This window comes from Anopheles moucheti, chromosome 3 (assembly GCF_943734755.1).
Source record: "Anopheles moucheti chromosome 3, idAnoMoucSN_F20_07, whole genome shotgun sequence".
Lineage (NCBI taxonomy): Eukaryota > Metazoa > Arthropoda > Insecta > Diptera > Culicidae > Anopheles > Anopheles moucheti.
In genome coordinates, this window is record NC_069141.1 from 25,547,482 (window position 1) to 25,560,659 (window position 13,178).

Here is a 13,178-nt window from a genome sequence, read left to right on the forward strand (position 1 = left end):
TGATCGTAGGAGCTTCTCCTATTTTCTTCCAAAAGTTTACACTGCAGAATGTGTCATTTAATTTAAGGTATAGTTGCATAAGAAGAACTCTGTTTGAGCTTCCTCAAAAAGATTCGTGTATATTCAGCTATAACTTAGCATCACTTTCGAGAAGATCAAAGCAACCCTCAACCTCAAGAACTTTCGACACACAAATGAAATTGCAGTAGCGTTGGGTTGCTTTGATGTTCCGAAAGAAATAACCCTCGGATTCGGATTTCCATATCGACGTAAAGCGTCAAAACAAATCTCTACCCCCGCTCTGCGATTTGTAATATTCTAACTTCCAAAGACTTATGCCAAAAAGGAAGTGAATTTAATTACTTCTCGCTTTGCCGAGGGTACGGGGTAGCTGTATTGTTTGGTAGCGCCCCTTCACACAACTCCAAGATGCAACGAATTTACATTATTCGGCCAGTAATCATAACTGTCGGAAGATGAAGCACTTGAGAGTTTGTTTACAGCAAGATCCGAAACGGTAAACCATCGTACATGGAAGTTTTGGTCAGTAAGGCGTTCATTCGCCGGGTAATGAAAGTAAAGCGGCAATGAAGTGTGAAGGAGAAATGACTTCGGTGGACGAAGAAACTTAAGCTTACATCAAAGAATATCAAAGAGTAGTACCAGCTACCGGCCACATCGGCCAAGCCAATGGCATATAGAGCTCTCAATAAAGTTGTCAACGGGTTTCGGCGGCCAAACAAACGAACAAAGTGGCGCCAACCGTGTTGTCTGGATAATATTTAATTGCCAACGAAACGAAATCAGGCAGCAAATATTACTGCTGCATTTACAGCGCTTAGGGCCCTGCTGCGTGCTGTGTGTGTGTCATGCTGCCATCGAAATGGAAACGGCACATCACACCAATTCGGGAGGGAAGGTGGGGTGGTTTTATCATCAATCGTGTTGAATTAAGCAGAACGAAAAGCATTTGGAAATGAAAGCAAAACACCAAATGGATTATCGCACGAATGTATGTTTATGCCGCTGGCTTTTAGCCTTCCGAAACATTGCGTTGCGTGCCCTTATCGACCGGTGAGCCGGGGACTGGCTATGCATGAATAAAGCATGCGTGTGTGTGTGTGTGTGTGTGTGAGGGGGGGGGGGGGGGGGGTTGGGATTTGTATGGCACAGGGAACGTTAATGTCAATTGCGTGCAATCATTAGTATTATTTCGTTAATGCATCCCGGTGGTTGCCATCATTACCCGGGCCGGTGGTAATTATTGATTTCACTTTCTTCAACTGGTTGTGTCCCAACTTAATATACCGACGGCAGAGACATCAGGTTTATATATGCTAGGCTGCAGGGCTATTAATGGTCACCATTAGTTGGATTCCCGCGATCGCTCGCCAAGTTGATGCATACCAATCCATTAGGAGCTGTGTGGGCGATGGACCGGTTAGTTATCGCATTAAGTGAATCAATACGATGTAATTTGAGTGAATGGTGCCTAAACGAGCATTGCTGCCGAATAGTTGCCGCAGCCCATTGATATGTTAGTTAATGGAAAGTTATAACCTAGCAAAGCTCAGGAAAAGTGTTTTTTTTTTCACAATTTAAGAAAAATCTGAAAATATGTCGACTTGAAATTTTAATCTGATATTTTTTTTCCACTTATGAGAGAAAATAAGAGGAGATTTGAGAAAAAACTAACAAATTTTCAGAGCATTATCGCTTTTGGAACTTTGAAGTCCACCATTCTGTTATTAATTAATTTTTTCTATTATTATCTTCAAGTATTAGAAGATTTGATCCTTGAAATATATTTTTCCGAAGCTTATACTGTGGATATGTCTGTAGTGGTTTGGAAAAATGGCCTTTGAAAATGTTAATTTTTATGGGTACCTATTTTCCTTTAAATATTATTACTTGTTCTTACTTTGTTGTAAAAAAAATCGCTCATTCAATCAATGAGCTAGTTAAAAATGATTCCATTGTTCCATTCTTTAAAAACGCAGCAAATTAGAATTAAGGCTCGGAAACTTTAAAATGTAAACTCTTTTTCAGTCTTCAAGCCATTTCCTTTAATCTTATGCTTGCGTCATACGCACAAGTTTATGATCGCTTTATACGTTTGAGCGTTACTTGAGTCAGCGCGTTAGAAACACGTTTTACGACCAGCAATAAAAAGATATTTGCATTTGCTGAGTGGAAAACTGTTTAGCACCGGCCGTCCAATGTATCGATCCGGAACAGGGCGGCCATTGACAGCACAACAATTTATTGAAGCTTTCAAACCCCAAATGTCCAAATCCCTCCCGATCCTCCCCCGTCATCATGTGCTTGGGTATCATTAAAATAATTATCAACCGCGCGATGCAACCAAACCGTGGCGGCCAGCAGGAAGCAAATCAAATAAGAAAATCAATTCGCAATCGTAAAAACCCGCTGCGCACCATCGGTCCCCTTTCTCTTCCCGATCCGACCCGATAGCATTTTTCTCCATTTGACAGCTGCACCATCTGTGCGCAGTACACGCTGGCCCCGTTTGTCTGCGATGGCCAATTAGATGAAATGGTCGTTAGCCGAAAGAACTGCACGAGTCTGAACTCGCGCACCCCGCGCAATAAAAATGCACCGTCACGCGGGATGCGGTGCCAGATTGCTGTAACTGGCGCTAAGCAAAGAAGAGAAAAAGAATGTCAGAAGAAAAAAACAGGGCCTCAACAGGGCGATAAACGGTCGGGTTGTGTGCTGTTGATACGTTTCGATGATGGTCGCTCGAAATTAGCTGGCGTGCGATATTAAACAGATTATTAATTGGAATGATGTGCACCGCGAGGCGCCACCAGAACCAGAACCGGGTGGGGATGCAACTGGTTCTCGCTTCGGAGCACGTTGTGAATGAATAAAAAAATATAGCTCCATGCGTGTGTTGGACGCGACCCAGGATGTATAAAGTTCTTTTGGGCTTAAGGTTTAAGCGAATACTTCAATAACAAAGAAAAGCAACAAGCACCAAACCCGGGACGACCAAACAGTCACAACAAAAAACAGGGAACCCACTTTGGCATCATGTAAACAAACACTCCACAATAACAACATGCCATCAGCGCCGATCTTTGCGAGTTAAAGAGAGACCCAACGTTTGGGGTGGGTCGTTTTCTAGCATGAGAAAATCTGTTCCCTACTCAGACGCGTTCAAACATACTTGTGTCGTGTGTGTGTTTCCAAACCCCCTGTTGTCTTCACGAGGAGCTACCGGTTTTTGTTTTTTTTTTTGGAGTCGTGGGGTGTTTGTTTGGGATAACGCTCTCGAGTTGCAGATGATCTATCTTCGGTTTTTTTCGTTTTCGTTTCGGGATATTTGGTGGAAAATGATAACAAGACGCATGTGTGTGCGAGTTGTTTTTTTGTTTTGTTCGAGCATATCTTTCACGGCATTGTTTTATGCTTGTTGCGTCCCTGGCGGTCCACGGTGAAGATGGATGCGTTTGTGGGGTGCGTTTGAGTAGGAAGAAAGACATATTTTTATGCAGCCCCCCCCCCCCCCCTTCCTCCCACCCCTCGGCCGAATGATCGACCCAGGAATAATAAATCACGTATGAAAACATAAAATATGGCACACACTGCGCTGCAAGTGGTATGTTTGATCTTGTTCGAGCACAACACAGGGCGGGAGAAACAAAGGGGTTCCAATAGAGAAAACGATTGAGAGCATATTCTAGTAATTGGGTGCCATTAATCAAACCGCACAGCATGGTGGTGTGTGTGTGTGTGGTGGAATTGTTGCTTGCCTAATGTTTCGACCCATGAATAATATTGTGCTGTAATACTTAATCGGTGAGCAATTACACGACAAAGATGTTTATGTTTATGGGTTTTAATTATATTTACCACAAAAGTTTATTAACAAATAATCGAATTAACAGATTAAAAAGCCTCAAGATCACTGTTTGCGGAAAATGAAATTAAGCTTAAAATACCAAAGTATTATACTGTCAATTGTTCTATTGAAACAACCAATTGTGGTCGATGTGGAAAAATTGAAACACTCCAACGAGCTTTATAAGCAATAACGCTAATCAACAGTGATATAAATAGTATCGATTCAACGTGGCAACGTTGGGTAACACCACAGCGCCCTAATAATAATAAACCCATCGATCAATGCGAAACAAATTACGAATGAAGAACGTTAGAGGCAGTTGTGGTGAGATGATTGATATCTCTCGTAATTTTACAATAAGTGCATTGTTGATTGTATTAAGATAAATTTAAATTATGAAGAAATAATAAAAAAATAAAATAATTTAAATTAAAAAGATACATAAAATTTTATTTAGATAAATAGCAAATAAAAATTCTTGTTAATTTAACAAACAACAAACATTGTTTGTTTAAACATTAAACAAACATTAACAAACAACAAAACACAACTGGAACAAAAAACAAAAAAACACAAAACAAACAACAAAAACTATTATTGAAACAAAAAAAAAATTATTTAAACATAATCGTATGAATTTTTAAAGAAATTCAATAAATTTTCCAACAGTGAAAAAGTCCTTGAATATCCCAAATATGACAGGTGTTACGAGGGTTACCAACAGCAATGTTTGTTTAAAATACCCTCACCAAAACCTCACTTTCGCAATTGTGATGTAAAATAATCTTCCAACCAATCGACTCACACTCGACCGTTTTATTCGCAATTTGCTATATTAGCATTGTTGTAGCCCGTCCTTCAATAGGCCAAACAAAAACCACAGCCAGACAGACAGACAGACGGCATCAAAAACACAAGGTTTGAGGTTCTTGTTCCGTCGGCGGATAATGTTCCGCTTTTTTCCCCTTCTCTCTGTCCTACCCTCTATTTGCTATGCCGCGGGTGGAAAAATCAAATTTGCATTCGATGCGGTTTTGCGGCGGATCGGGTCGGAGTAATGAAGGTGTGGAGGAGTTTTAGGCACGATGGCAACAATTGAAAGTGAAAAATTATGAAAAAAAAGTTTCATGGAATGCACCGGACTGGCGCTGCCAGTTCAGGAAGGTTCAGTGACGTTCGATAAATGAATTTGCATATTATAGCCCATCCGTGAGCTATTTTATCTCTTTCTTCTCTTGCAGGTCAGTCTACTGCTGTTTTGCATTCAATTTTGCACTGTACTTAGGGTCAAACACATCTTTCACCGTCTGTCAGCATGCTTCTGCGGGAGCTTAAAAGCGTTTACAGTCGCTCTGCTAGCAAGAACACTTTTGTGAATCGATTCCACGGAAGCGATATCCTTTCCCTAACCTTATCCGTCAGTCAGGAGCGGGTTGCACTATCCCCATCCCCGCCCTCCAATCGGATGATCGTAATTTGTTTAATGCAATTTTAAATAAATTACCAGTCTTGTTTCTTTTTTCCATCTTCTGACATTTTGTCTGCCTGCTGGTGGCAATAACACATTTCTTTCCCGCCTTTTTTTTTAGTTTTCCGTGTTTGAAATTTTCTTTTAACTCCCATCACTCTATAAATTGTCCTAATGGGGTCACCATCAATGGAGCCACAGTCACGACAAGCAAATCGCGGGTGCGCGAGATGGAGGGCGCTGTGTCTAGGGCGATCGTAACCCCCTGCGGGTGGCCAAGCCTTTCGACGTAAAATGATAGATGGATGGATGGAGATGTTGATGGGTAATTTATTATCCCCTATCCGGGAGTTGGGACGCTACGCCCGGTGTCCGTCATCGACCATCGGTTTATTGCGAGAAGGTTGCGCAGTACGCAAAGTGACTGTAGTTTTTATATATTTTCAGCAGGACGTGCCTGCTGTTCACTCAATCCCCAAAGCTTTGACACAGCGGTAGTGCATTGCGGGATGTGCGGGACTGCCCCCCGAACGGAAATATTTTAATGACTAATTTACAAAACCCATCAGCAAAGGCTTGGGACGGAAAAAGGCGTTTGCCTCCCCTTGCTCGCAATGGGCGCTACCATCGTTTGGCAACAGATAGAGCCAATCAACTGGTAGCACTTTATGTACTTGAAAATGGAAGTTCTGGTTAAGTGTTTGTCACTCGAACCGGTACGCTCCAACAAATTGGCCCGAAGTAACGAATTCAATCAAATGCAAATCGTTCATCACAAGATTGACAGGAAGAAGCTTTTCCCATTTAACGCACAGAGTGTTGATTGAGCGAAGAATTCATTAAATTATGGCCGGCAAGGTGCTGAAACTCTTCCACAGCGCTTAATGCAATTGCACTGCATAAATTAGGGCAGTGCATCTTGGCGTCAGTACAGCATTGTTTAACTATCAAAACCTCAGGCACAATCAACAATCAGCGACGGGATAATTGATTGTGGAGATGATTTTGGAACAGTTCGATTCCATTTACCGACCGGGTGGTTAATGAACCGTACTTAAGATGGTACGCTGCGATAGCTTTGTGGGTTTCAAGCATGATTTACTGCGTTTAAGTAGGCCTTGAATTGTTAGACACGAGCTGGAGACTTTTACTTTGCGCGATCATCGATCTTTACGACTTTAAAGAGATAAACGGAAAATTTGGCGATTGAAAATTAAGTCTTGATGGCAAAGTTGATAAGATGTTCTATAACCTATATATGTTTCTGCTTTCGAATGCTTGCTTGAAGGTAGTCAGCAAACACTCGTAAAAGAATTTTGTTTTCATTAAATTCACTGGATTGTTCATTCCGTTTTAAGAAGCATAAGGAGATTCTATTATCGAATGTAGGCCACAATCAGACATTTGCAGCGATAAACTACAAAAATATCGAGAAAATTATTAGGAATTCTAGTAAAAACCGCGTGGCTTTTACTTGTTTCATGCGGTGGAACTTAATCCCAGCCCCATCAGTCGTGATTGATGTACAAAACAAACGAAATACGAATGTCGGCAAATGCTTAGCGAACCAGAAGCAGTATCACACTGTAGACGACTTTGCAAACGAGTCCTTGAAGCAAACTCCACAGCAAAATGGAAGCCATTCCACTCCAGTGCCGTGTGTGTACGGTTATTTCCCCATTGTGGCGACCGAAACACAAAACGCCAAAGGTGAACGACTTGCAGCGAGGATATGTTTCGGCCCCGCTCGCCGAATCTCCATCATCATCATCGTCATCACGGCGTAACGTGACATCAGCAAACTGTTGTGGCGAGTGGAAGAGTCAGAAACCCCCAAACTCATAGACTGGTTTGACTCGTTCCCCTTTTGTCAAACTCTTTGCTACCTTCCCGGTTCTGTGTGCTGTCTAACCGAAAGCCCTTTACAACGGCCACACACACACACACACATACTTGAAGCTTGCAGGATAATACGGCTCGTTAGGCGGAATTCACTTACCTTCCCACTCGCAGCCGATGATTTCGGCCCGCAGACAAACCGTCCGATCGTACTGGCTGTACGGGTAGATGCGAATTTTCGAGGCGAATATAATTGGTTGCAGCGCTTGCTCGACCTCGCTGTAGGTGTTGATGTTGCCCGACAGGATCTGCAATTGGAAAGCCGCGAAGCGAAGGCATTACAGCACAGTTTGAATACAATTACATTTTGATTGGTTTGAGGGGAAAAAATGTTGAAAGAAAACAGATGGGAGGTGAATATGTTTCGTTTTTGTTTTCGCTATAACGAATATAATTTACTGGTAAGCATGGTGGCAATATTTTAAAGTTACATTTCACATTCATTACTTTAGCGCGCTATGGAAATATTCATCACGTTGTTCCTTATGCACAAGGCAAATCGCTTCGCTTTGATCAGAATTTTTAATGCATCGAGGTTGTTTGGAGAAAAATTTGATCTTTCTGATATGAGTAATACATTTTAAACTGACTTGAAACAGTGTGTGTGTGTGTGGAATAAATAATTAGACCATGAAGGATAGACATTTCAATAAGCAAGGAAGGGAGCTAAAAGTTAAGCATGGAATTAAAGTACATATTGAAGATTTAAAAAGGTCTCACAATTAATAAGTTAGAAGTTTAAAAAAAGTTTTAACTTTTTTGAAAAACAGACACACAAAAAAAAACTCCATCCCTTATTCTTACTCCCAGCAGTAAAAGCATTTCTTCAAGAGCGACACGGCTATCGCAACAAAAAACACCAAGCCAGCCAAGTGCCGTCACAAACATCTACTAATTAAATTCAGGTAATTTGAATTCCTCTTGTTAATTTATGACAAATTTTGCCAGTTCTCTCTCTAGACCACCCAGGAAAACAAAACAAAAACAAAAGAAGAAAAAACCCCGAAACCCCGAACAGGGATGCTTTCTTTGTGTTTTGCTGTGCGAAACACCATAAATGAAGCGACGGAATAGCGACCCACCCAGACAAAAGGAGCTGCAAAACCGCGACTGAAATTATGCCGCAGGCCTAAAGGACAATTTTCCTCTGTTGATTTTCCCGTGGTGGCGAGGTGCTAGGTGTGTGTGTGTGTATGTTTTTGTTTTCCAAGTTTCTATTCATTAACTGTTTTACCATTCGCTGGGCCGGGGTTTGGCGCTTTTTCTTTAACAGTGGTTATCGTTTTTTGCGGCACCACTTTCGAATGGTTTCGCTCCGGTGAGCTTTGTTTCTGGCGGTGGTTTCACTTTCTGCCATTGTTTCTTTTAATGTTTGTTTGTTTGTATGCTGCGAGTGGTGTGCTGGAGACACCTGTTTGTGTTGTTTGTACGCGTGTTATGGTGTTCTTTTTTATCCAAACAAATATACAGCTTTGCTTGCTTGTATAGAATTCTACGTTAATTGTTAGAAGTACATGAGCAAAAATTTTCCTGGTCGTTGATAAAAGCAAGTAATTGAATTTTGATGAAATTGGTTTCGGTTCCTACTGGAACCTACCAAAACATTGAATTTGAAGCTGAGTTTGCTTAACATTAGCTTTTTAGGCCTAAACAACTGCCATTTTGAAGCGAAAGCTTACAAACCCCACAAAAATTAAATGGAAAAGCAACATTGCGGTACATCACGATAATTAATACAAAAAAGGGCAAATGAAAAGCTTGGACACTTTTTTCTATTATTACTTGAGGATAGGAGTAGAAATTGTAATATTTCACAAACAATCCTAAAACAAAATTTAAAAATAGTCCTTAGGCAGTTCCTAAAGCAACTTATCATGTTAAATAACTGTTTTTCAAACGTCAACCTCAAACATAATTTGTTTGCGCAGCGGTAATAACTCTAGCATATAAATCCGTACAACTCACACTGAAAAAAGCTCAGTGAATGCCTCTTAAAGATTCGCTTTAGTAGGTTTTAAATACACCATAACCGGGTCACGGTGCTTTGAAGTGGTTGCTTTCAAGTTAGTTCCATTTAATATCTAAAGGGCTCGAAGCGCTGCAAGCATGCAAAATGCAGCCCAGGTTTCCATTTGCATTTTGTGTAACAAAAAAAAAACCACCAGCAGCAACATCGTTCACCACACTTTTGTGGCCTTAATAAATACAGGCGGGAATGTTTAGTACGAATGGGATGAGTTGCGGGAAATGATGGATGAGCATAGGATAGCTAGGTGAGCGTTTATGCACGATTTCAAACAGAAAGATGAACACATTTTGAAGCTCTATAATTACTTATTGCTAGCCCGCGAACCTTGTATTTGCATCATTAAATTAAAGGTTAACTTTGCACAAAACGAAAAACTTACCTCATTTTCGCGCGTATTTTTCCACCGCTTCCACTTGGTAAAGCCGGGACGCCAGTATTCTAGCGCGTACGCTTCGGTGTACTCACGGCCCTGACCCTTGCCGAACCGGCCCTGCGTTTTGATCGCAGTGACGACGTGCATTTTCAGCAGATCTATCTGCAGGTACTCCTTCAGCCCGCGGGACACCATATGCTTCGGGCACCAGGCGCCTCCATTGTTGTCCACTTTTAATCTGTTCAGTAGAAGAAGCGCAAAACGGACACGAAATTGATTAATTTATTAGGAATAAAAGTAAAATTTAAAAAAGGTTTATGTTGCCTAAAGTTTGTATAATTTCTTCCTAAAAAATGTTTAAAAATTACTTTCAAATTAAAGCGTTTTTCCCGTTGATACAAATGAAAATGATTGTTAAAAATTACACCCCTAACTACCCCAGAAATTGAGCAGCATCACCATTACATGACAGATTTTTCCAACAAACCCGCTCATCAATTGTTCAAAAACCCATTTGTCACGGTTAACAAAACAAACAGAACTCAAACATCCATTATCAATCAAAGTATGTTTCAAGTTCATAATGGAAGGTACGATTCGGCATTCAACAGGGTGAACAAATTTGAGCCTGCCATTTTCACGACTAAGTTCGTACCGTAGTAGGCTGAGCGCTCGTTCGCAAGCTTAATTCGTAATCGAAAACAGTTGAAAAAGTGTGTCGCCATTGCTCGAGCAATGGCGCACAGTGCGATATCATGTCGTCAATTGTGGACTGTTTCCCGCTGTGCATTCCCGGGGTACAACATTCGGTTTTACGAGTCGGTAAAGATGATTTTCCAACAGATTTTCCATCGCGTGCGTTGCCTTATTTTCGATTTGTCGCGTTGCTTATTCCCCCAATGGCAATGGCAGTGTGATCAAATTTATCGACCTTTCGGGGAAAAAGTTGTTCTCTTCGCATTCACATTTCGCTTGCCATTTTCCTTTATTTCCACAAATCGGCAGGCAATTCCGAAAGTGGAAAGCCAGTCTTTTTTTTTGTGGTTTTATTTTTCGTACGCTTAAATTCTTACGCATTGTAGGGCTTAAAGAAAAACAATCGTGCAGCTGGGCTGGGGATGGGTAAAAGTGTGGAAAAAGTTACCGCACCTGAATATCGAGTGCCGTAGGCTTCTTCCCGGGGCATTGGGTGGGAAGTAAAAGCCGGCAGAAAAAGAAGCATCGAAGCGGCAAAACCGCACGTGGAGATGGCAAACAGCAGCAACCTTTTCATGCTGCAGCTGATCCGGAAAGCGGGCGCTCGCGCTCAGTGGGAAGAAAATTGTGTGTTTCCACCTTCGAACCGGGACCGAACCACTCAACCATTCAATCTGTGTGTCTGCTTTAATTCATTGAATTTATGTCCGGACTTACGACAATAATTACTTTCCCGCCAGCAAACAAACTTGGCAACAAGTTTGCAAACTCGTGTGAGTCGCGCTGAAGCCAAAACTGAGGGAAAGGAAGAAACAAGGCGCACGCCAGCGAGTGAATTGTCTCGTGGAAAAGTTGCCCATTTTTTACCTGCGTGCAAAAGTTTTCCCTTACCCGGGTTTGCCGCTCGCAGGTGTATTATTATGCGAAACAAAACTTCTGCAAGTCGTCGACATCGCTGCTTGATTGAACGAAACACGGTGTGCCTGAAAACAAAGCAGCGAAGCAGCAAAAAATGGCAAACCAAACGAAAGGGCCATATACATGTATTTTCATCATCACCATCGAGCCGTAGTAGCGATAGCGAACCTCATCCGGTGAGCGCAACCCGAAAAGCCTCGCGGCTCATTCGTGGGAAATGTTTATTGAAACCATTTTTCCGTTTCGGCTTTTCCATAATGCACGAGCCCGCCCCAGCGCGTGGCGACGCTGTCAAGCTCCGGCTTCGGTTGGGCCGCGTTGGCCGGAAAATGGAAAAGCACAGTCCGCCCTGGCGCGTGACAAGAACGGAAATGATAGGAGTGAAACACAAAATGGCAAAAGTTTGCGCACAATTTATGCACGCCAGTTTTTCCGGCGATCTACCACCACGTGCAACCGGCGCGACACCCGATCGTGACAAGTAAAAATCCAGCACATACACCTTTTGAGGGGGATTTTAAGTTTGAAAAACCAAAATTTAAGGACTGCCTGGCACAACAACAAAATAAAAAACGTAAAAAGAACCGGTCAGCACGCGCGGAACACCCTGTTGTGGGAGGGGGGGAGTTCAACAATTTACGCGACTTTTGACGATGGGTTTTCTTTATTTTCGGGGGCCTGTTTGTTTCGTTTCATTTTGTACCACAAACAAAACGTGTAAAACTTGCTTACGAGCGCGCCCTCAGTTACCGCGCGTTACTACCGGCCATGGGGAAATCTTTTACGGTTCGATAATTTTTCAATTATTCATACGAACAATGGGTAGGCAAAGTGGAAAGTTTGGTTTCGATTTTCCCCTGCTCAACATCGGATCGCAAACAAATCGCACTCTTACGCGGCTCGGTTTGGCTCTGGAGGCTTTGGAGCTTTGGTTTGGCCAAAGTTAGATGTTGGTTTATTGGTAAAGAAAACAAGCTGGCGGAAAACACGTCAAGCGAGAAATGGGATACAATCAACACGCGTTTTGTTATAATTAAATGAATAATTTAATGTTACTTTCACCAAAGGAGTGTAAGGAAAGGACCAGAGGAATAATAAATTTGATAATTTTTTAAGAAACTTTGTAAATCCTTCATGGTTTTGTTTGGAAAGTTTATTAAATCTAATATTTAGCGTTCTAAAAGAAAATTTGAATGTTTTAAAATATGGGAAATTTGATAATTTATTACTATCTGTAAAGTTTAATACTGCAAATACAAAGGATTACAGATTGATAATCTTGTGTCCGGTCCTTGGTAGAAGCGCCGGTTCCATACAACAGGACCGTAAAAATAAATCTTAAATAGATTTATGAATCTAAATAAATCTTTGAATATAATGAATAAATCTAAAACTATATTTTAACTATATTCATCAATTCTTGGAGATTCCTCAAAGATATCAATATTTGAATTATTTTATTCAAATTGTTAGATGGAAGTTTAAGATCAGCCTTACCTCACGTTCTAGGAAGAATCATGAAACTGTGAGTGTTTATGAATCGTTGCGAACTAATAAATCACTGAGGAGTTATTAATATTGAGAGAGTAGTCTTCTGATTTAAGTGACTTCTCACTAAAGATTCATATGATTGACTTTTCTCCAAAGATTCATTAAGCGCAAGAATAATCAACACCAATCTCAAGTAGGAAAGATTGACTATCCTGCCTCGGGTAAATTGAAGTCAAAGAAAGTCGGAATCGGTAGATCTAGTTCTTTTGAGGTTGTAATGCCACTGCCAAAGAAGGCATGCATCCATCAAAGACACAAGTCAATTAGACTAAAAGAAAATGGCACTCAAGCGTAAGCGGTTTAGAGAACTTCTACAGCAAACCAAGAAAGGTGACAGGTACCAATTGTGTGTTAGACAAATATAAATATTGCA

At 41.2% G+C, this 13,178-nt stretch overlaps 1 protein-coding gene across 1 annotated transcript in view; it reads right to left on the bottom strand.

Moving 5' to 3' along the window:
• LOC128300786 (discoidin domain-containing receptor tyrosine kinase B) overlaps nucleotides 1–13,178 on the bottom strand; it is a 124,753-nt gene that overhangs the window by 61,943 nt on the left and 49,632 nt on the right. The window contains exons 3-4 of the mRNA XM_053036978.1: nucleotides 9,647–9,878; nucleotides 7,339–7,486 (exon numbers count right to left, since the gene is read on the bottom strand). Of these exons, the coding sequence (XP_052892938.1) occupies nucleotides 7,339–7,486; nucleotides 9,647–9,878 (380 nt within the window). The remainder of the gene's footprint in view (nucleotides 1–7,338; nucleotides 7,487–9,646; nucleotides 9,879–13,178) is intronic.